Consider the following 24,492-nt stretch of genomic DNA (forward strand, 5'->3'; position numbering starts at 1 on the left):
TCTGACTGCATAGCTTCTACCCACCTCTTATCTTTAATTGCCTCTTGGTAAGTCACTAGTTCTACTTTAATAGAAAATTATGACAGATAACTTTGATATTTAGATGTAATGTGATCATAGATGAGTACCTCATAAAGAGGATATTTACAGCAGCCAACAGACTTCCCCTTGGTAGGCTAAGCATAATCCGACATCCATATGGGAGGTTTAGACACTCTTCCTGAATTCCTAATCTCCTGACCATGTGTGTATGGACCACATCTGAATGCTGGAACATCATTACGAGTGGAATCAACATGCATAAAAGCACTATTAGGAATTGTAGTAGGTGCAGTATCTGTGGAGTGGGAAGTCTCAGGTAAAGTAGAAGAGCATGGTGTTGATTGTGTACAAGGTTCCTTATGTGGAACCTGTATTGCAATTAGAGCTGAATCTGTGATAAAATCTCGCCTAGGAACAGGACTAGAGTCCAGAAAAAAATCTGTTGAACTAAGGTCCGGTGATTGGAAAGGAAACACATCCTCATAAAAGACTACATCTCTGACAATGAAGAAAACTCCGTGCTCCAAGTCTGATAGCGTGTAACCCTTCTGGTGTGCTCCATACCCCAATAGAATAGACCTCACAGCCCTTGGCTCAAACTTATCATGCTTGATTAAGTTTGTTGCAAAGCACAATCATCCTATCACTCTCAAGTGTGGAATAGAAGGTTGTTTGCCATGTAACATTTCATAAGGGGATTTGCCTGCAAGAATTGAGGAGGAAATCCTATTGATGATGTAAATAGTTGTGTCAATGCAATGGCCCTAATACCTAACATGCAAGTGTCCCTGAAATCTGATAGCTCTAGCAGTCTTAAGTATATGCCTATGTCTTTTTTCAACTACTCCATTTTGCTGGGGGTGTATGGGTAAGAACTTTGATGTACAATGACATGCAATTGAAACAAATCCTTGCAAGAATGATTAAAAAACTCTCTTTTATTATCTGATCTAAACACCTTAATTGGCTTGCCATACTGTGTCTTGACCAAAGCAATAAATTTTTTGAGTAAGAAGACCACATCAGACTTTAGTCTCATAAGAAACACCCAAGTCCATCTACGGCAATCATCCACCAAGGTAAGAAAACATCTCATTCCATTATGAGTAGTAACTTTATAAGGATCCCAAACATCTATGTGTACCAAGTCAAAACTAGATAAGCTTATGCTCTTACTAAGCGGAAATAGTATTCTAGTTTGCCTTGCTAGTGAACATATCTCACACTTATTCAACTTATTGTTACAAAAGAAACTGGTATTATTCAGTAGGCTAGGAAATTTCCTAAGAACCTGCATTAGGACATGTCTTATTCGTTTATGCCATAAGTCTGCACCTGCTCCACTAGTTGCTGCAAAGGCTCAATTTACTTTCCTTCCAACTTATGAAGACAATACATATAATCCATCCTCCTCTTTACCAATCTCCTTCACCTTTTCCAGATAATAGGTCCTGAAATATACAATATTGTGGAAAGAATGTGACACAACATTTCAAGTCATTTTCCATCTTAGACACTGACAAAAGATTGAACATAAAAGCTGGGACACAAAGAACATCTTTAAGAGTATCACCTCATGTGAGTTGACATTTCCCCAGATGTGAAATTGTGGCTGAATCTCCAATAGGTAATTGAACTTGTCATGTGCTTCCTACTGCCATGTAAGCAATGGTATCTCCAACAGAGTTCCTGTTTAACAGTTGTATAAGTTGATTGTAGTGATCTTGTGTGAAGAACTGGGCCGGAACTACTGCATTACTTGTTTGTTGGTTAGGCATTTGTGGGGTCTGAGACTGCTGCCCCGATCCTTCTAGCAAAACTGCATTCAATTTCCCCTTTGGCTTGAAATCTGGAGGATAACCCACAATCTTGTAGCAATTCTCCTTTAGGTGTCCTGTTTTATAATAGTCTTTTCTAGTATGCCTTTTTAGGTGACAAAATCCACATTCCAAACTATAATTCCTTCTTTTGTTTCCTGATTGTGCAGTAGGCTCAATGTTTCCTGCATTTCCATAATTGCTACCAGTGATCATGCGCCTGCTTTTCAACTTGAACTACCATGGCATAGGCTTTGTTGATAGGCGGCAAGGTAGGCATTAAGAGGATCTGAATTCTAGCTTATTCAAAGCTATCACTTAATTGTAACACCCCAGAAAATTTTGAAGTACTTAAGTATAAAATCTCGTAAAATTTGGCAAATGAATTTGTAAGGCCCCGTTAAAATTTTCTAATGATTTAAGATTTTAAAGTGTGACAACGGTATTCGGGAATAACGTATTCTAGTATTCAAGGAGACCCATGGGATTTATGATCAAGTTTGAGTTTTCTTTTGTATTCGACCTCGAATCGGAATTTTGATAATTCAGTTAGATCCGGATGGTAATTTTGGACTCGGGCGTATGTCCGGAATTTAATTTGGATATTTTTAGGATGTTTCGACGTCGCTTCTTCAAGTATATGTGGTAACACAATAACCAAATGAGCTCCGAATTCAGTTTTGATTCAAGCATTAGATCCGTATTGAAATTACGGAGCCATAGCAAAAAGAATCATCGAATTCGGACATTGTATGAGAGAGTATGCCCATTCCCATGTCAGAAAAAACTATTTCCCGTCGCCAGTGCCCATGGCAGTGCGGGGTGCTATCCCTGGTGTTGGGATCTTTCAGCTACTGGAATCAGCGCCAAAGGCAGCGCCCCACGCCTCTTGTGGCGCCCAAAATGCTATATACTCATTTCGGGGTTCATTTTACTCCATTTCTCTTGGTCGAACTTTGGGTTTTTCCTCCATTCTCTCAAGACCTACAAATCCTCCCATCTTTAAGGTGAGTAATCCCTACTAAATTTATGTTTCATTCCATCAATTCCGCCCTAAAACTAACTCAATCCTCCATAAAATACATAGATCTTCAAGAAAGTTCTTCAAGAACTCAAGGGAGGGTTTTGTAAGATTTCTTTCAAAAGGCAATCCTACACCCTTAGACTTACATGTATGGATATATTATGGGAATATGAGTATGAATTAAGTATTGGAACTTATTATATGGTGATTGGAAGCCATAAGTTCCCAATTTAAATACATATCCATTATAGAGATTGAAAGGTGATTATTTGGTGGAAGTTTGTTGATTGGATGTGGATGGATGATCATGTATGTGATGTTGGAAGTTATGAATTGTTTAAGAATTATGATGGGATAAATTATTTGTAAATGGTAGTAGATGGATGAACTAATTCTATGGGTAAGAGATGTAAAGATTCATGCCTACTAAATGTTTGATAAAATGCCTAAATGGCCTAAATTATGGAATTTGCTACTAATATTGGTCCAATTGAATTATGTTGATGTAGATTGAAGCTGTAAGAGTAGTAGGTGGTTTTAGTAGCACTAAAGAGCTCCATCAAAGTATGTTGGCTAAACTACTTTCTTAAAATTGAATTCAATGATGTTCTCATAAGTTTCAAGTATGGTTGTCTCAAGTTCCTTATTCTATATTCCGAGTTATTCCCAATAAATTTGATTATCCCGAATAAGCAAAGTGTCGAGAATTAAGTATTCAAAATGTGTTCAGAATGTTCCTAACACATTATGTTATCCTTTGGGAATGTGTTCAAGAATGATACGTGTATTAAAATGCTATGTCTTTGAGTTGTGTTTCAAATGAAGGTTATGATTCCAAATTGAGTGAGAAAACTCAATATGCTTAAGACTCTTAATTGCTCATATGTGTACCTAAAGCTTTGATTGTAAATGTCTTACCGTTGATAACCTATAAAGATGTGAAAGAAGTATGAAATGCGATGATTGATATAAGTGAAAGTTATACTTGTGGCCAATGGAGCCAATGAAATGAAATGATGTGAGAAAGGTTATGAAATGAGCCTTGATTCAACTATTCCGAATTGACTTCGAAAATAGAATTGCCTAAAAGCTTATAAACTCAAGTCATGCTTATATGTGGTTGTTTTAAGAGACGTTATAATTTGTGAGTATTTTCAATGTGTATTGCCTTTTGTGGGGGAAACTGTGTCAAGAATAAATAGTGTGTTATTTGTTGATGATTTTAACTTGCGCATCAATTGCCAATCATTTTACTCCACTTCTCGGAAAGAAATCTATGGTGCTTAAATTGTTCATTTCTAATAAACTTAAAGTTGTGATTTCCGAAATATTATATGTATGTTGATATTTATGATGATGATACATGAGAGGGAAGAAATAAAAGTGTGGAATAACAAATATGGCCACCGTGCCTTGAATAAAGAATCTTGTGAATGGCCAAAAGAGCCAAGGAAATATTGTTGTTATTATTAGTTGAAAATACTAGTGGAAGATGATGAGGTAAATACATTTGCACCTATGTTATTTTTGTGAATTATTCCCCTTATTTGGGATAAGATTGATGTGATAACATTATTTCTCTTAATTGGGATAAGATTGATTGATATAAAGGGTTGATGTCTCGAATAAGATAACATAGCCGATCGGGTCGTGATCGGACACCATGTCACACACATGGTGGTGGTTATGCTGGAAATTATAATTGAAATTGAGATTGTGGTTGATTCTCTAATGAGATAACCTAGCCGATCGGGTCGTGATTGGACTCCGTGCTAAAATTACGGTGGTATTGGTATTGATAATAATTGTGGTTGATTCTCTAATGAGATAGCCTAGATGATCGGGTCGTGATCGGACTCCGTGCTAAAATTACGGTGGTATTGGTATTGATAGTAATTGTGGTTGATTCTCTAGTGAGATAGCCTAGCCGATCGGGTCATGATCGGATTCCGTGCTAAAAGTACAATGGCATTGGTATTGTGAACATTGGTGTTAATAATCTCCCAACCAAAAATTGTATATGAAGTTCGTATTTTAAAAATTATTATGTTTTAACTGGACATTTGGATATTGTTGATTGTGACTTGTTGTTTCTATGTATTGCCTTTTCTTATATGGGTATTTTATTTTAAAAGAGGACTTTTAGCTATACATACTAGTGCTATTCGACGGTACTAACGTCCTTTTTGCCGGGTGTACTGCATCTTTAATGGATGCAGGTGGTTCTACAACAGGCGGCATTGATCAGTGATAGCGGTACACTCTCTTCAGTCAGCTTGGTGAGCCCCACTCCATTTCGGGGCCATGTATCTTTTGTTTCTCATGTACTTTGTGGTTGAGGTATAGCCGATGCCTTGTTACCGGCTTTTCCATATTTCTCTTCCATTGTACTTAGAAGCTCCGTAGACAGGTTGCGGGTGGTGTTTAATGTGGATAATTGAACTAGAAATATTGGTATTTGGCAAATACATTTTTATTATATCTATAAACTTGTAATACTTTAGAAATTATGAATGAAGTTGCTAATGGATATGAAACGAGAGTTGTTAATAAAATATTTTAAATATTTGATTAATGGAGTACATCTCCTCCTTATTCATGGATGAGTTTGGGTAGAAGAAAATCTAACATGCTTGATCGGTCGGGTTCACTCGGTTGAGCGCCGGTCGTGCTCCTCGATTTCGGGGCGTGACATTAATCCCATGAAAAATTGTAATAGACGTTGATATTCCAACTGTTCAACATACTCTGCAACTGGAAGTGGAGGCAAGATGGAATCATACTCTGCACATAGATCTCTGAGCTTGGTAAAGTATGTAGAAACATAAGAAATTCCTTGAGTCATTGTGAAAATCTCCTTGTGCATATAGTATAGCCTTGATCTATTGACTTTATCAAGGTGTTCCTTGAACACATCCCACATTGTACTAGCATTAGACGAGAAATATACTCCAGTTATCAAATCCTTACTAACATTACTCATCAACCACGAGATCACAATCGCATTGCATCGATCCCAGTGATGTGCTAACACAGATCCAAAGTCCTCCTTTTAAGTCAATCCATCAACTAGACACAATTTATTTTTTCCTAATAAAGCAACCTTCATCGCACGACTCCAGATAGTGTAGTTCTCCATTCCAGTTGGCACAAGCCCTACAGACATGGATCCATATCCATCGGAAGGATGTAGATATAGCAGGTGATTATGATTAGAAATTATAGATCCCCCAACCGTAGTAGCTCCGCTGTTCACAATACTGCTTGATTCATCATAAATCGCCATGAATTACGTCAAATCGAAGTACAAAAAAATTGCAATTGCACAAAATTAGGGTTCTAGAAAATAAAACTAAGTGAATTCTCTCGAGTTTTCTTCAATTGCTCGAAAATACTCTAGAATTACTCGATCCATTGCTCTGATACCATGTTAAATATCATAATTGAGCTGGAACAATTATCAGATTTGAAGAAGAGAAGAAGCATTTCAAGAAGAGAAAGCAGAGAATGAAATCTTCATCTTCAGTTGTATCGGAAATACTCTGTACAACTCTATATAACTAACTTTTACTCTAACCAACTAACTAGTGCCAACTCATGGACAACTGTACAATTAACAAACTAATATCTAACTACAGTTACAAAGTGAACTAACTACAGTTAAGTAAAAACACACGTGAGCTAAGGCACTGCATGCGTGGACACATCCTTTACATACAATGTCTACTCTAGAAATCAAAATCGCACTCTTCAATTTCCCAACCACAAGAACTCAACCCAAAAGAATGAAGGATTTGGAAGAAAGTAATTAGGCATAAAGATGTCTTATGGAAGATTTCTTCGAAGTTCTTTCAAGACTTTTGTAGAATGCCCTTTATATAGACAAGGTTTATGACTTTTGCCAATGGGTGCTTCATTTAAATTTAAACAAGCAGTTAACAAAGAGTTAGTTACTCATGAAAAAATACACCAGTTTGTTTCACAGAAGGCAACAGTTGAATTCAAATTTAAGATAGTATTTTTTTTTAAAAATAAATATTATTATTAAATAATACTTATATATGATTTATATATAACATTTACAATATTAATTTGCGAGAAAAGTCAAGCCAGATATAACCAACTTTGAACATTTTTACGTCTGTACGTAGGGGATTTAAGTTATATTCATTAATTGTGTAAATATTTTTTACATTATAAATTAAAATGTTTAATATTATTTTTATCAAACTAACAGCTAACATATATCATTAAAAATTTACGTATAATTACTTTATAAAAAAATCTAATTGTATAAGTTTTTTAAGTGCATAAAACTTAAATTACTCTTATGTGCAATATTGAAAGGGAAATCTTAGTCAAACAAGGCACGATATGAGACACGACAGCAAGTCCCATGCATTCAAGAAACATAATTTTTGGTTTCATACACCTAAAAGGTTGAAGTTTTGGAAAATAATTAAATACAACCCCATGGCTAACCCCTTGGACACCAAACAAGAAAAGAAGCAAAAATCGCATTGTCCAAGTTTGAAAAATATGCAACATGTGGTTATCCTAGAGAAGAAATAAGCAGCATTAGACTCATTATGCAAATGCTCCAAATTTCCATTGAGCCAAAACGTAATTATTACTCTTATCAACTTTTTCCTTGCTTTAGCCTGGTCAAACTGGTGGGGTTGCTTTCTTACTTGGATGGTTTAATTAGTCTATACCCTAATAAATGGATTATAAATAAGCCCGTGGGATAAAGAACTATTATGTCAAAGAGTATAATATATTTTATTTGTCAAAATATTAAGTTCTTGATGTCCTTATTCCTTAATGTGACAGCCAAGTCGCCATAAATTCCTATACTCTTTAGTTGAACCTTTTCTTCCTCATCGTTAACTAAGTAAATAAAAAATAAAACATAAGGAAAGGAAAGAAGAAGAAATAGCTTATTACGCTGATTAAATGGTAGAGAACTAGTTGCATTCTATTTTGCAACTTAATTCACTCCACAGTCCACACTAATCGTGTACATATATAGTTCAAATCTCATCAACAACATTTACTCTCTCCTTTCTTCGAAAAAACAAAGTTATTCATACTGGTGTTTATATTAAACTATAATATTATTTAATCATGATTGGTGAATGGTGGTAAAAATAATTCAAGAATGTGTTACCTATAGAGATATATGTCATATATTTATTGTATCAATGTAAACATAATAAAAGCTTATGTTCTCCCTTATTATATATTCATTGGCATAAACATTAATTATAAAAAAAAATGAATTTTGTTCAAATACTAAGCGTAAAAAATCTTTTTTTCAAATATCCTCTTCCCATAGAAAACGGCGAAGAGAAAATTAATTGAAATCCTATATAAATAGTCAATTGAATTTATTATTTTTAAATAGTATTTATAATTTCAAAAAGAATAAATTATGTATTATTTGAATTATATTTATTATATATATTCATTGATTATTTTTAATTAAAGCGATTGAACAGATAAATATTTATGATAATTAATTTGGATGCCAAAGGTATAAATGTTGACAAGAAAGGTTCTTCTCCTCTCTCATTTGGGCAGGCCCCAGTTAGTTGCCAGATATGTGGGCCATTGATGCTTTGCAATTGACAATTGGAAAGCTAAAGCTGTATTATCCAATTCAGAAGCATAACATTCAAACACGTGTGTCCAACAAAATGGGACCCCCTCACTCCCCAAATTTCAAGTCAATCACTCAATTTCCGGTATTCCATAAATACAGTTTCATAATAATAGGAGTAATACTTCTCCTATTTATTAAATTTCTGGCAGGTCAAATGTTCACTGTAATTTTATTTAATAACAGATTTAATTTATTTGTAATACTTTTTGCATAATAACGCAATTTAACATACTATAATAAATTATCAGTTTTATTTTTCAGATAACATTTTTTAATAAATGTTTACAAAATTTCATGCATTATTAGTGTATAGAAATATAGATAGAGAAAGGATTACATTCGAAACTATTTTTGTAGTTAGTATACTGAAACATTTCTATTAATTAACTTTTCTATATAGACTGACTAATGTAAAGTTTTTTCCATACTATTAATATAACTGTTATTATAATTGTCTTTAGTTGATCTATTATCTAAATATTAAGTTGTTAGTGCATAAAACTTGATATTGTTATATGTGAGCAATGATCTAAACTTTGTTCTAAAAAAATATTTAGCAATCACTCTATAATCACTCAATTTTCAAAACTATGTTGTTAAATAAATACATACAAGAGAGCTGATCAAGGCAAATTGCACCTCAACTCTCGAAAATTAAATTTGTCTAATTATTTAAATTTATAACACCGCCTTTATTATTTTGCTTACACAGTTAATATGAAATAAGTCAATTTTACGATAATTCTCACATTACGGAGCTGTACATTTTAAATATGGATATGATATTTTATATATTAAGCTAATTTTTTCAGTCATTACTTTAAAATATATTCATATTATCATTAATTTAAAAGTAAGTTAAAATTAAATTTTATTTAGTGTGTACATTGTAAGATCCGGTTTGACCATAGATTTTGATTATTATTTTTCAAAAGAAATAAAAAAATTATTTTTTATAGAATATGATCACTTTCTGAATAATTTTTTATTTTTGTTTCAAGTTCTCAAAAAATAGTTTAAGGCAGTTTTTGGGGGAAAATTTTTCTTCTACTCACAAAATTTTAACTTTTTTTTTTTCAAATAAATTTCATGTCCAGACACAACTTCAACTTCAAAAAGTTATTATTCAACACAACTTTAATTTTTTTTTAAAAAAATTCAACCAAATATATGTCCAAACGTTAGTTTTAAATAAAACCGAGGGATATATAATATATTAGAGGGAGGAGAGATTCATTGCTACATAATCTGCGGTGATAGAGGGAAAAAAGATTGGATAAATGCAGTCGGAATGAAATTGAAATGCGGCCTAAATGCACATTCCACCTAAATGAAATTGAAATTCATATTAAATTCACGCGTCTTGAGTACTACTCCTAATTAGAAGAAAGGAAGAAAGAAAGAAAGCAGTAGCAGTAGACAGTAGTAGTAGTAATATTCATGAAATCCGTGCAAACCACAGTAGTAGTTGTAACCATTCCTAGCTATAGAGATTATATACCAAACAAAAAGACAGCAATAACACACAGAAAAAGATAAGAAGAAAAATAGAGAGAAGAAATTTCCTCCTTTGCCATTTTATATTCAGACCCTTCAGTCATTGCTCAGTTTCAGGTACTCTTAAGCTCGGATTTAGTATAAATTTGTGTAATTTAAAGACCTTTTAATTTTAGTTTGATTTGAAAATCGTGAGTTCAAATATGTAGATCCGCCCATGGTCCAAAGGTTGCAGCTTTTATACTACTTAATGTTTTATTTCTTGGATTATTGATTGTTTATTTGAAGATTAAACTAGGTTATTTCTTAGTTTTTGTTTGATACCCTTTTTGGGTTTTGTGTCATTTTTGAGTTTGATGGTCAAAGATTGCAACTTTTTTCTACTGACTATCCATTTCGTGATTATTCCTTGTTTTGGAGCTTACACTGTAATTTAGTTTCAGTAATTGTTTGTTTGTTTGATGATTAAAATTGGTCATTTCTTGGTGGGGTTTTGTGTTATTGATTAGCTTGACTTGAGATTTTAGCTTTCAAATTCAGGTGCCAAGAGCTGCAAACTTAGGTATCTTTTTTGTAAAAGTGGAGGGTATAATAAGATCACTGTTTGATAATAGTTGAAAATTTGGAGCAAATGGGGGGTGAGAGTGATGAAGCTAATACTGAGATGATGCGGAGACTTCAGTCATCATTTGGGACATCATCTTCTTCCCTACAGAAACCCCAATATATTTTGACGAACCAACTTGACATACCTCAGTTGTCTACTTCCCAGTTTCATGGTCAAATGCGGCAGTTTTCTCCTAATTTCGGTGTTGAAAATAGTACCAAAAGGGTTGGTGTGTCGCCTTCTCATCCACAAATGCCCCCTATTTCGCCATATTCTCATATCCCAGTTAGCAGGCCAACAAGTCAGCAACACGGTATGCAGAGTTTTACTACTCAAGGGTCCTCACATTCGCGTTCTTTATCACAACCATCGTTTTTCTCACTTGATTCATTGCCACCCCTGAGCCCTTCACCGTATAAGGAATCCCTCTCGACGTTCATCTCTGACCCTGTCGCAGCTGATGTGTCAATGGAGGATCGGGATGGAAATTCACATTCCTCATTGCCGCCCTCACCTTTCTCTAGGTGTAATTCATCAAGGGCAGGAGAGAGTCTTCCTCCTCGTAAGGCTCATAGAAGGTCTAACAGTGATATCCCATTTGGCTTTTCTACTATTATGCAGTCCTCACTGCAGCTTGTTCCATCAAGGAGTCCTGCACAGTTGGTTAAACGTGAAGCTTATTGGGATAAAAGCAATGATAAAAATGCTGAGGGAATGGGTGAAAGAAAATTTGAAGGAGAAGTCGTGGATGACCTGTTTTCCGCATATATGAATTTGGACAATATTGAGTCATTGAACTCCTCAGGTATAGATGAGAAGCAGGGTAATGAGAACCGTGAAGATTTAGATAGTAGAGCAAGCGGTACAAAGACTAATGGATGTGACAGCAGTGACAACGAAGCAACAAGCAGTGTGAATGACAGCGGCAGCAGTATGCATACACTAGGGATGTCTTCTTCAACTGAGAAGAGGGAGGGGATCAAAAGGAGTGCTGGGGGAGATATTGCTCCGACCGTCAGACACTACAGGAGTGTTTCGATGGATAGTTTTATGGGGAAGTTAAACTTTGGTGATGAGTCGCCGAAGTTGCCTCCATCCCCTGGACCCCACCATGGCCAACTCTCCCCCACAAATTCACTTGATGCGAATTCGGATAGTTTCAGTTTGGAGTTTGGGAATGACGAATTCAATGGAGCTGAATTGAAGAAAATTATGGCGAATGAGAAACTTGCTGAGATAGCCTTAGCTGATCCGAAACGTGCCAAAAGGTAGTGTTCCCTTCAAAGTGATGCATGGATTTTGATTTCCTTTTTTCCATGCTGCTGACTTACCATATATTTTATATTTATTGTTTTAGGATTTTGGCCAACCGTCAGTCTGCTGCTCGTTCGAAAGAGCGAAAGATGAGGTATATTGCGGAGTTGGAACACAAGGTACAAACCTTACAGACTGAAGCAACCACATTGTCTGCTCAACTCACTCTACTGCAGGTAATCATCTCAAATTTTGGTATCGTTTAGTTCAAAGCTTCTTGTCTTCCTGTTCTCATATCTTTGACATGTCTTCTAATTCCATTCAGAGAGATTCTTCTGGACTCACAAGCCAAAACAATGAGCTAAAATTCCGTCTGCAAGCTATGGAGCAGCAGGCTCATCTCCGTGATGGTATGCATGTTTCTTTTGCGATACATTTCTTTCATATTTCTTCTCAAAATACATGAGTTCGTACTCAAGTATTTAATTTATGTGACATAGTTTCGCTGCAGCCAAAATGGTCTCTTCCTTCAAAAATGACTGATTGATATTTGCTTGCAATTAGCATTGTTTCTGGATTGATTATGATACTCTGTTTATGACAATGCTAATAGTAAAAATGCAAATCTCCAAAATTTTAAAGCCTGTGAGGTTTTGCAGTCTTGAAGTCAAGTATCAAAACCTCTTTTTGCTTTTTTATTAATTTTTGAATAAGTATCAAACCTTATGGTATGTTTTCTTGAATATGGCAGCTCTAAATGAAGCATTAACTGCTGAAGTTCAACGCTTGAAGATTGCTACTGCTGAACTAAATGGAGATGCTGCAAAGTTTCAGCAGCTTTCTCTCAATCCCCAGATGTTCCACTTGCAGCGACAGCAGGCTACTCAACTAAGCATGCATCAGTTGCAACATCAGCAGCAACAACAACAAGAAAAAGCATCATCGCAACATCAACAGCATGCGCAGACAAAGCCACAGCAGCTTAACAGCAGTGCACCTGCAAAGCACGAGTCGAAGTAGTTGGAAATGTCTGGTTCTCATTATATTTATATTAGCCTCTATGATAGTTTCATAACTAGTAAGTTCATTCAATGCATTCATTCATTAGTTCTCCATTCACAACAAAACACCCTAAGATGTCAGTAATTTCTCCATTCATTCAAAGCGTGCATGTTCATTTGAGTGACTGTCATTTGGTTCAAAGATAACATTAGAATTTTTTGTCATGATATTTGTAAAGTTGAGTTAAATTCAACGTTCCCTCTGTTCTTTTCAGTTTACGACCAGTTATTTCTTAATCGGCCTCTATTAGTGCTCCTAAATGTGTGTGTCAATGGGGATATTGCCCCGAACTTAAGTCATCATGTCAAAGTTGGGTGATGTTGACCCTCGTAGTTTATGCCAAACCTAGAGCGAATTTTTGTTTTACAACTATAATTCGAACCTTGGAATCAACCATTGATGCTTGCGTCAAAGTATGCTGGCTACGTTGAATTTCTTGGAGTGTGGTCCTTCCCCAAACCTGAATTCTTTGGAGTGTGGTCCTTCCGAAACCTACACGAATGCAAGATACTTTGTACACTTAGCATATTCGGTTTGATTCAATTCTAATAGCTTACTAGTGAAGTGAGGTCCAAAATCATATAAGGCAGCAGGGCATTCATTCATTCAACTAGTCTCTAACACCCTTTAACACATTCAGATCCGGACAACTAGAGCGTGAATAACAACATAACACAAGGGCTGAACATCGTGAAACACAATGATAGATATGAGTTCGACTCTAATACTATGTAAAGAAAACTAAATTTAGATTAAACTCAAAATCCAAAACGGACAAGTTTGACTTGGATATCATGTAAAGAAAATGAAGTTTTTGTGAGATGAGTATTGTCTAAAACAATGTTCTAAGGTTCTCTGAAGTGGTGTAAATAAATGTTCATAAATAAGTAACTATGATTACATGTATTTGCGTCAAAGGAACACCAAGTCAGGATGGCCGAGTGGTCTAAGGCGCCAGACTCAAGTTCTGGTCCTCGTGAGAGGGCGTGGGTTCAAATCCCACTTCTGACAATTTTTTTGCCTTTGCATTTTTCTGCGCCCTTTATTCCTCTTATAAATACATACATAGCCCCTTAAACTTGGCACCAATTTCCACCTAAACACTCTAACTAAGGTTTGTTCCATGCTACAAACCACTACAAAAACTATCACTCGTGAACTTCACATGCCTGACATGTCAAAAAGAACGACTAAAAAAGCGCCATGTGGCTTTTAATTTGCAAGCCTAACTTTTAACTTTCTTCTTCCATACAACTCACCCCACCTCAAATAGTAGTTTAGATAGCTTTTGCGAATCCCACTCCGTCTTATTCTATAACGTCTCCCCCCTCCTCCCTTACACTGTTGTTGTCTCCCCACCGTAGCCCCTACTCACAATTTTCAGATACCCATAAAGAAGAAGAAAGCTTTAAAATTTGTAAAGGCCAATTTTATAATCAGACCCCTCATGACTAACCACTACAAAAACTATCACACGTGAACTTCACACGCCTGGCATGTCAAAAAAAATAACTAAAAAAGCGCCATGTGGCTTTTAACTTTGGCTAATCCCAAAAATAAAGTTTTTCAGCAAGCCTAACTTTTAACTTTCTTCTTCCATAAAACTCACCCCCACCTCAAATAGTAATTTAGATAGCGTTTGCAAATCCCCACTTCGTCTAATTCTATAAAGCCTCCCCCTCCCCCCTTACACTGTTGTTGTCTCCCCACCGTAGTCCCTACTCACAATTTTTAGATACCCATAAAGAAGAAGAAAGCTTTAAAATTTGTAAAGGTCAATTTTATTTGTGAGTTAAATTTTGTTTGAATTTATCCGAAGTTGATGTGTTCTTTGTTCTTCCCAAATGAAAGAAAGAAGATATATATATATATATATATATATATATATATATATATATATATATATATATATATATATATATATATATATATATATATATATATATATATATATATATATATATATATATATATATATATATATATATATATATATATATATATATATATATATATATATATATATATATATATATATATATATATGTGTGTGTGTCCACCACTTTTGGCACCCAACTCCACTGTAATCACAATCGAACAACCACCCTACTACCTTCAAATCGTTCATGATTGGATTTGACAAGTCTTTAATGAGTTTAGCAGGACCTCTCTAACCAAAGACATGAAGGAATGAAATAGATGAAGGTGTTATTTTGGTGCTGTCTTTATGGAGATGATAGTGGATGGTGATTTTTTTGGGTTGTGAAATTTTCGGTTAATGATGCCTGAAGCGGGTGGAGCAAAAAATATGATTCTTTTAGCATTTCACGCGCCCAAGAGAAGTGTAAATTACATAATATGCCACATCATCGCTATGTGTTTAATAGACACATACGTGTTGGAGTTTAAGTGTCTAAATAGAACAAATCTTAATTAGAGTATTTAGGTGAAAATTGGTGCCAAGTTTAAGGGGTTGTATATGTATTTGGCCAATTTATTTTGTAATGATAATATAAGACCAGCTTCTGCATACTAGCCTTCACATCCCTTTTTTTCTGCATCTTTTTCATTCGTAAACATTTGTTTCAATATAATTAAGAATATCATAAAAAGGTTATGAATTCATAAACAATTCTTTTACAAATGACTTACTAATTCTGGTTATGTCAATATTTTTTACAGAAAAATGACAATAAGTACAGAACAATAGAATGGTTCTATTGGGACTACTGCTGCAATGGCTACTGCGTCTTCAAGTCGCACAACTCCTGCACCGGCGATGGCACCGGCAGAAAAGCCCGAAAAGTTTTTCGGCGTGGACTTTCAGCGTTGGCAGCAGAAAATATTCTTCTACCTGACCTCACTCATTTTACAGCGCTTTATCAGCGAAGATGTTCCAGTTCTGGGAGAAGAAACTCCTGAAAATGAGCGATTTGTGGTCACGGAGATATGGAAGCATTCTGACTTCTTATGCAAAAATTATATTTTAAGTTGCTTGGAAGACAACTTGTACAATGTTTATAACGTCATGAAAACATCACGAGAGTTGTGGAATGCTCTTGAAAAGAAGTACAAGACTGAAGATGTTGGACTTAAGAAGTTTGTGATCGCCAAATTTCTGGATTTCAAAATGGTTGACGGTAAATCTGACATAACGCAAGTCCAAGAACTACAAGTGATTGTTCATGACCTTCTTGCTGAAGGTATAAATCGAGTCAATATTTTTATTCAAGATATTAATTTTTTTACTAATTATAAATTTATGGTTGAAGGTATGGTCATAAATAAAGCGTTTCAAGTTACGACATTTATTGAAAAGCTGCCTCCACTGTGGAAGGACTTTAAGAATTACTTGAAACATAAGCACAAGGCAATGACGCTTGAAGACCTTATTGTTCGTCTACGGATTGAAGAGGACAACAAGGTTGCTGAGAAGAAGTCCCGTGGTAACTCAATAATAATGGGAGCAAATATTGTTGAGGAAACATCTACAAGCAACAGAAAGAGAAAGAAGTTGTCTGGTCCAAAGAATTACCCCAGCAAGAAGAAGTTCAAAGGTAATTGCCACAACTGTAGAAATATTGGACATAAAGTTGTGGATTGTCATGCACCGAAGAAGGACAAGAAGAAGAGTCAAGAAAACATAGTTAAAAAGAATGATGAAATTGAGGACTTATGTGCCATGCTATCTGAATGCAGATTGGTAGAAAATCCCAAGGAGTGGTGGATTGATTTTGGAGCCACTCGCCATGTTTGTGCTAATAAAGAATTATTTGCCTCTTATGTTCCCGCAGAGCCCGATGAGACTATCTTTATGGGAAACCCCGCAACAACAAAAATTGAAGGAGTTGGAAAGATATCTTTGAAGATGACTTCGGGTAAAGTTGTGACTCTAAACAATGTTCTCTATGTTCCTGAAATTCGCAAGAATTTGGTCTCTACTGGACTTCTTATCAAGAATGGATTTAAGTGTGTGTTTATTTCTGAAAAAGTTATAATAAGTAAGAATGATGTGTATGTAGGAAAAGGTTACCTAACCGAGGGCCTTTTTAAGTTGAATGTAATAGCTATTGATATCAATAGAGTTCAAGCTTCTTCTTACTTACTTGAGTCAAATAATTTATGGCATTCACGTTTAGGTCACCTCAATTTCAAAACTATACGAAAAATGGTTAACTTGGAATATTGCCTAAATTTGAATGCGATAATTTGAAATGTCAAATATGTGTGAAATCTAAGTATGTCAAATATCCTTATAAGTCGGTAAAGGAATTCTAATCCTTTAGACTTAATTCACACAGATATTTGCGAGATGAAGTCAATATTATCTTGCGGTAGAAAAAAGTATTTCATAACTTTTATTGACGACAATACTAGATATTGCTATACTTACTTACTTAATAGTAAAGATGAAGCAATTGAAGCATTCAAGCAATACAAAAATGAAGTTGAAACGCAACTAAATAAAAAGATCAAAATGATAAGAAGTGATAGGGGTGGAGATTATGAATCTCCTTTTGAAGAAATATGTTTGGAATACGGCATTATTCACCAAACAACTGTCCCTTACTCGCTGCAATCTAATGGAATTGCGGAAAGAAAGAATAGAACGTTAAAAGAGATGATGAATGCCTTGTTGATAAGTTCGTGTTTACCCCAGAACTTGTGATGTGTGTGTGTAGGGGGGGGGAGCTATTCTTACAGCTAATCAAATACTCAATCGAGTTCCCTATAGTAAAACGCAATCCATTCCATATGAAAAATAAAAAAGTAGGAAACCCAACTTAAAATATCTTAAAGTGTGGGGGTATTTGGTTAAAGTATAAGTTCCTAAACCTAAAAGGGTAAAGATTGGACCAAAAATGGCTGATTGTGTTTTCATAGGATATGCAAAAAATAGTAAGGCATATCATTTTCTGGTCCATAAATTAAAAAATCCTGACATTCATATTAATACGGTAATCTAATCCGATAATGCTGAATTCTTTGAGAATATTTATCCGTATAAAAATGAATACGAGTCATCTAGTGAAAACTCTAAGCGACCTCGAGAAGAAGCAAAGGAAAGTACGTTTAATGAGGAAAATCCAAGACATAGTAAACGTCAAAGGACAACTACTTCCTTTGGACCAGACTTTCTGACATTTTTGTTAGAAAATTAGCCTCAAACGTTTAAAGAAGCAATGTCTTATTCGGAAGTACAGTTTTGGAAAGAGGCAGTCAATAGTGAGATAGAATCCATATTAAGTAATCATACTTGGAAATTGGTTGATCTTTCTCCAGGAAATAAACCTTTGGGTTCTAAGTGGATTTTCAAAAGGAAAATGAAAGCTGTTGGTACTATTGACAAATATAAGGCAAGATTAGTTGTCAAAGGGTTTAGATAATGAGAAGGTCTTGATTACTTTGATACATACTCACCGGTAACCAGGATTACATCTATTAAGGTATTAATAGCGTTAGCCGCCATGTATGGTCTTGAAATCCATCAGATAATATGAAGACAACCTTCTTAAATGGATATTTGGAGGAAGAAATTTATATGGAACAACCTAAAGGGTTCGTAGTTCCAGAAAAAGAAAAGAAGGTGTGCCAACTTGTTAAGTCTCTTTACAGATTGAAACAAGCACTCAAACAATGGCATGCAAAGTTTGACAAAACAATGTTGGCAAATGGATTTAAGATTAATGAGTGAGATAAATGTGTTTACATTAAAAACACTCCAAATCATATAGCCATTGTATGTTTATATGTTGATGATATGTTAATAATGAGCAAAGACATTGCAGATATAAATGCTACTAAGCGTATGCTTGCTAGCAAGTTTAATATGAAAGACTTAGGAGTTGCTGATTTAATTCTAGGAATTAAAATCTATAGGACTCCTCAAGGAATGGCATTGTCTCATTCTCATTACGCTAAAATGGTACTTGAAAAATTCAAGTACTTAGATTTCAAAGTCGCAAAGACCCCGATTGATGTAAATGTTGCTCTTACAAAGAATCTAGGTCAGAGCAAATCTCAACTGGATTATGCTCGAGTGTTGAAAAGTTTAATGTATATCATGAATTATACACGACCTGATATAGCTTGTGCAGTAAGTAAACTGAGTCGTTACACAAGTAATCCCGACCAAACTCATTGGATGACAATGAAACGAGTTTTGGGGTATCTAAAACATACCCAAGATTATGTTTTGCACTACAATAAATATCATGTGGTAATTGAAGGATATAGTGATGCAAATTGGATCACAGGGTCATCAAAAATAAAGTCCACAAGTAGATACATGTTTACTATTGGTGGAGGAGCAGTGTCTTGGAAATCAACCAAACACACATGCATCGCTCGCTCTACAATGGAGTCTAAGTTTATAGCTTTAGATAAGGCTGGAGAAGAAGATGAATGACTCCGGAATTTCTTGGAAGATATTCCATTTTGGCCCAAACCAGTGGCTCCTATATGCATACATTACGATAGTCAAGCGACAATAGGAAGGGCTGGAAGCGTTATGTATAACGAAAAATCTTGTCACATACGACGAAGACATAATATCGTTATACAACTACTCTCTAGTGGAATTATCACAATTGACTACGTAAAGTCAAAAGATAATGTGTCAGATCCACTTATAAAAGGCCTAAATAGAGAGGCGGTTGATAAATCATCGAAGGGAATGGGACTATGGCCGAGGACAAGTCACTGTGGCAGTAACTCTACCTAGAAGAATAAAGATCCCAAGATCTAGGTTCAAGGAGATCAAACAAAGTCATTAGTGTTAGTTTAACATTGTCAAATAAAATTTTGGTCTATTCTCGTGATGAGACAATGTTCAGTACCAAGGATAAAACATTAAGGCTTTTTAATGGTTTCTAAGTTTGATACAGAGTATATCAAATAGTGTATCTATGGGATAACACGTTTAGGAATCACCTATATAAGTGTGAAGTATAAGCTGCTTCAAGGAGAATTCTGTAAGGCCAGTTCTCTACGCACTTATGAACCAGGCAGTGTTCATGGCTGAAACAAACACAACAATGAGAACCAAAGGCGGTTAAAGGGTTGATTGTGTGACTTATGTCTATCTAGGTATACACCAAAGTTCGACGGTTCAAAGATATTAAATCTACCGATTGACCGAGTATATCCGACTTAAGTTCACTATGGAAAGTTCAAAGGTAAACCTACTTATCCAGATGTGATTAATCATTGCTTATAAATCATACAATTTTTGATGCATGTATATTTTTATATAGTTATTCCCCATTCATGTGGGGGATTATTGGGTTTTGTCTAATTAGATAAGAGGTGTGAATGGTAAATGGAGGGAAAAGATTTGGAGAAAAACGAAAAGTTTGAAGTTGTTTCCTTTACTAATGCACTTTGTCCCTCATCGAAAAAAGGAAAGAAAATCTTTTTGCTTATATATAGAAGCACATCTTCTAGCTCTTAAAGAGTTTTGTGGACCACATTTATTTCCCGTTTTCCGTTATACAATTTCTTTTCTAATATTTTTTCGCAGAATTTTAATTTAAAATTTGCGGTTCCCAACGGTCATTTTGAGTTTAAAATTCGAAACCAGATTTATGTCGAAATGGTACCTCATATGAACAGGTACCTTCGCACCTATTCAACCCAGCCCGTTTGACTATAAATTCAGAGGTTTTGCCTCAATTTTGAGCACCAAAAATTTGCATACTCTCCCCTCTCTCTTCTGCATTTCTACAGTGTTTTTCCAAAGCAAAAACATAAGCACAAGTGTGGTTTACTGCCATTTGTTGAGTTCGATAAAGTTATGTAATTTTCATTGCCGGTATTATAGAATAGTTATTCCGTTCTATCCTGGGAGGGATTAATCCAATAACCTTGGGCAACAGTGAGGGGATTAAATTCCTTAAGAAAACACAATTTTTTGTTGGATTCGAAACTTTTATTTATCTTTGTTTTTATTTTGTTTCTGCTTCTGTTTGTTTTATTTTTTGCAGAAATTATTTTCGAACACGGCTTTATAGCATTTTTTTTCTATCATTGGAAATTGAAATAACATGTGCAATAGTGTTGTATGTGACCAATCATTCCCTGCATATGCTAGTCGATCTACACTATCTGCTTTGGGAAATACTAGTGTTAGTGTCTGGATCTTTATATCAAAGATAAAAGGGGCAAGTGCATAGATAGCCATTTTCAGGGATGCTATTTAGATATTAGCCATAACTTATTTAATTTTGAACTTTAAAAATAAAAATCGTAACTTCAGGACAATTTAAAAAATTTTTGTCCTGAAAAATTAAAATGCAAAGCTAAATTTCAGGATGCACTGGGTAATTCTTAAATAGCAACGCCTTAGAGTGTCATCTGGTGTCATTTCTACGAGATAAATGCACCATCGAAACTGGTTAGTTTCTACCACCTCAAAGAATATAATTGTAATGCCCCGACCGGTCATTTTGAGTATTACAGCCCCATTCCCCTATTTACTGCTCAATTTATGCTTTACAGTTGTTGTATGACTTACCGAGATAATTGGTTCGGGTTCGGTGAGGTTTTGAAATGAATTGAGATACTTAGTTTCCAAGATGAAAACTTAAGTTGAAAAGATTGACCGGATGTTAGCTTATGTGTAAATAACCCCGAAATAGATTTTTGATGATTCCAATAGCTCCGTATGGTGATTTTTCACCTAGGAGCGTATCCGAAAAATTATTTGGAATTCCGTAATTTAATTAGGCTTGAAATGGCTAAAAATAGAAATTTAAGTTTGGAAATTTGACCGAGGGGTTGACTTTTTGATATCGGGGTCGGAATCCGATTCTGGAAATTTGAATAGGTCCGTTATGTCGTTTATGATTTGTGTGAAAAATTTCAGGTCAATCGAACTTGATTTGATAGGTTCGACATCGAATGTAGAAGTTGAAAATTCTTAGTTTCATTAAGCTTGAAATGGGGTATGATTCATGGTTTTAGCGTTGTTTGATGTGATTTGAAGTTTTGACTAAGTTCATATGATATTTTAGGATTGTTTGGTGTATTTGGTTAAGGTCCCGAGGGTCTCGGGTGAGTTTCGGATGGTTAACAGAACCAATTTGGACTTAGAAGAAATCTGGAAAATTTCTATTTTCTGGTGCTGGGCTGGCCTGGGCAGGGCGCAGGTGCGAGGGGATTAACCGCATCTACGAGCCTGCAGGTGAGAGTGAGGCTCCGCAGATGCGGACTTGAGGGAGAGGCACGTTCCGCAGGTACGGGGGATGGAGCGCAGAAGCGGCTCCGCAGGTGCGAGAGATGGAGCGCAGGTGAGGAGTTTGAGAAACCAAGTGGCTTCCGCAAAAGCGGAAATTGCACTGCAGAAGCAGTTCCACAGGTGCAGATAGGGGGTCGCAGGTGCGAAAAGCCTGGACAGAATGTTAAAAACAAGGTTCGCAATTTTAGCTTCATTTCTAACATTTCCAACACGATTTTGGGGCGATTTTCAGAGAGAATTCACGGGAAAACTTGAGGTAAGTCACTTGTGATCATTGTTAGTCAATAATATTGGATTATCATTTAAGGTCGAGTTGTTGTCGGAATTTGGTAAATTTGGTATGGTTGGACTCGTGGTTGAAGGAAAGTTCATATTTTGTAACTTTTGTCGGGTTCGAGACGTGGACCTCGCTGGCGATTTTTGAGTGTAATTTCAAATTTTTGTGGGAAAAAATTAGTATTTTGATATGGAATTAATTCCTATAATTTATGTAGATTGAATCAAATTAATTGTGACTAGATTCAAACCGTTTAGAAGTTGTTATGCACATAATGGAATTTCTTCTAAAGCACTGTTTAGCTTGCTCGATATTGGATTCGTCTTGTTCGAGGTAAGTAACTCTTCTAATCTTGGAGCTGAGGGTATGAACCCTGACTATACATATTATGTGTTTGGTGTTGAGGTGACGAACATGCTAGGTGACAGGCGTGTGGGCGTGCACCGTGTGAACCGTGACTCTGTTATTTCTGTGGTACTGTATAGTTACCTGAACTTATCTGTAATCATGAAATCTCTACGTACTAGAGTTATCGAGCTGTGATTCATGTTAGAAACCATGTCTAGGCTACATGCTTATTCTGTTGGGACCCACTGAGGTCATTACTTTTGTTGAGTGATTTGCTTACATTGCAATGTCATACTCAGTCATATTCATCATTGCATATCATATCTTAGTCTCTGTTATTATTTATTGATACATCATATCATCATTATGGGCTAGTTCATGTCATTGTGAGCCCGAGAGACTGGAGAGGTTAAAGACTGAGTGAGGTCGAAGTCCTAATTTTAAGATACTAATACTATGGCACATGAGTTGTCCGTGCATCACGTTAGTTGTTCGTGCAGATTTCAGCGCTTGGGCTGAAGGAGCACCTTCGGAGTCTGCACACACCCCAAGTGAGCACGGTTGATTTATATTGAGGGATGGATCTTCACTGGATATGGATCTTGTCCGAAGCATTTATAACTGGGGATGGATCTTCCCCACGGGCTCGATTGTCCCTACTCGGTACTGAGTGACTGATGGTCAGTTGTTGTATATATTCCGGGATGGATCTTCCCTGGGCCGGATTGGCCATATACAGTATCGCGTGATTGGGCATGATGAGTGGAAAGTGTGAGACAGTGAGATTGAGTACTCTAAGAGTGTGAGTACATGAGTTCATCTCTGAGATACATTGCATTGATATGCACACATGACATACATGCATAGAGATGTATTTTTCCTCATGCTGTACGATATCACGTCATTGATGACTTCTCACACATGTTTACATATGGGCATAGAGATATATTTTACACTTGCTATCTGGAAAGAAAAATGGAACATCTTATCTATTGTTGAAAGGATTTTTGAGGAAAAAATACTGTTTTCAAACTTACTCATATTTTTGGCAACTTCGGTAAACGAATTGGGTTTTCACTAATATACTTGAAAGGTAGAACTATTTTCAGAAATCATGATTTAGTTGAGCATTCTATCTCTGAGTTACTTCTTTTATTACTTGCTTTACGTTGTTATGGACTGTTGTCGGCTATTGGTGTTGGACCCGACCTTTGTTCCAACTCGTCACTACTTTGAATTTAAGGTTAGGTTTGTTACTTATTGAGTACATGGGGTCAGTTGTACTAATACTACACTTCTGTACCTTGCGTGTAGATGTTGGTTGCTGATGTTGCTGTGATCGACGAGAGTTGGAATTGAAGATGTACATGCGTTCCGGTTGTAGCTGCCTTAGATTCATAAAAATATGTTTATATACATTTCGAATAGATGATGTATTTATTTCATACCATCTTTGTAAATTATAATCTTAGAAGCTCATGATTTGTACTACCAGTCCTTGGAAAATGTATAAGATTCAGATAATTTCTTTTACTTAATTGTCTTATTAAATATTATTGGAATTGGATAGTTTAGTTGGTTTACCTAGCGAGTTGGGTTAGGTGCCATCACGACTAGTTGGATTTTGGGGTGTGACTAGGTGGTATCAGAGCTCTAGGATC

The 24,492-nt window shown here is 35.5% G+C and overlaps 1 protein-coding gene and 1 non-coding gene across 3 annotated transcripts; both read left to right on the plus strand.

The window, feature by feature from the left end:
• Nucleotides 1-9,915: 9,915 nt before the first annotated feature.
• Nucleotides 9,916-13,204, plus strand: LOC107823228 (bZIP transcription factor 29). Of its 2 annotated transcripts, none has more exons than XM_016649843.2 (5): nucleotides 9,916-10,162; nucleotides 10,586-11,920; nucleotides 12,010-12,142; nucleotides 12,232-12,316; nucleotides 12,658-13,204. In XM_016649843.2, the coding sequence occupies exons 2-5, from the start codon at nucleotides 10,677-10,679 to the stop codon at nucleotides 12,924-12,926; spliced, it is 1,731 nt and encodes a 576-aa protein (XP_016505329.1). In that variant the 5' UTR covers nucleotides 9,916-10,162; nucleotides 10,586-10,676; the 3' UTR covers nucleotides 12,927-13,204. The 2 variants fall into 2 exon arrangements, with proteins under 2 accessions (XP_016505329.1, XP_016505330.1); XM_016649844.2 differs by having other exon boundaries at nucleotides 9,918-10,162; nucleotides 10,573-11,920.
• A 691-nt stretch (nucleotides 13,205-13,895) lies between these two features.
• TRNAL-CAA (transfer RNA leucine (anticodon CAA)) lies at nucleotides 13,896-13,979 on the plus strand. Its single transcript has one exon. It is a non-coding gene; the product is annotated as a tRNA-Leu (tRNA).
• The last annotated feature ends 10,513 nt before the right edge of the window (nucleotides 13,980-24,492 follow it).

The sequence above is a fragment of the Nicotiana tabacum genome, chromosome 24, assembly GCF_000715075.1.
Source record: "Nicotiana tabacum cultivar K326 chromosome 24, ASM71507v2, whole genome shotgun sequence".
Classification (NCBI taxonomy): Eukaryota; Viridiplantae; Streptophyta; class Magnoliopsida; order Solanales; family Solanaceae; genus Nicotiana; species Nicotiana tabacum.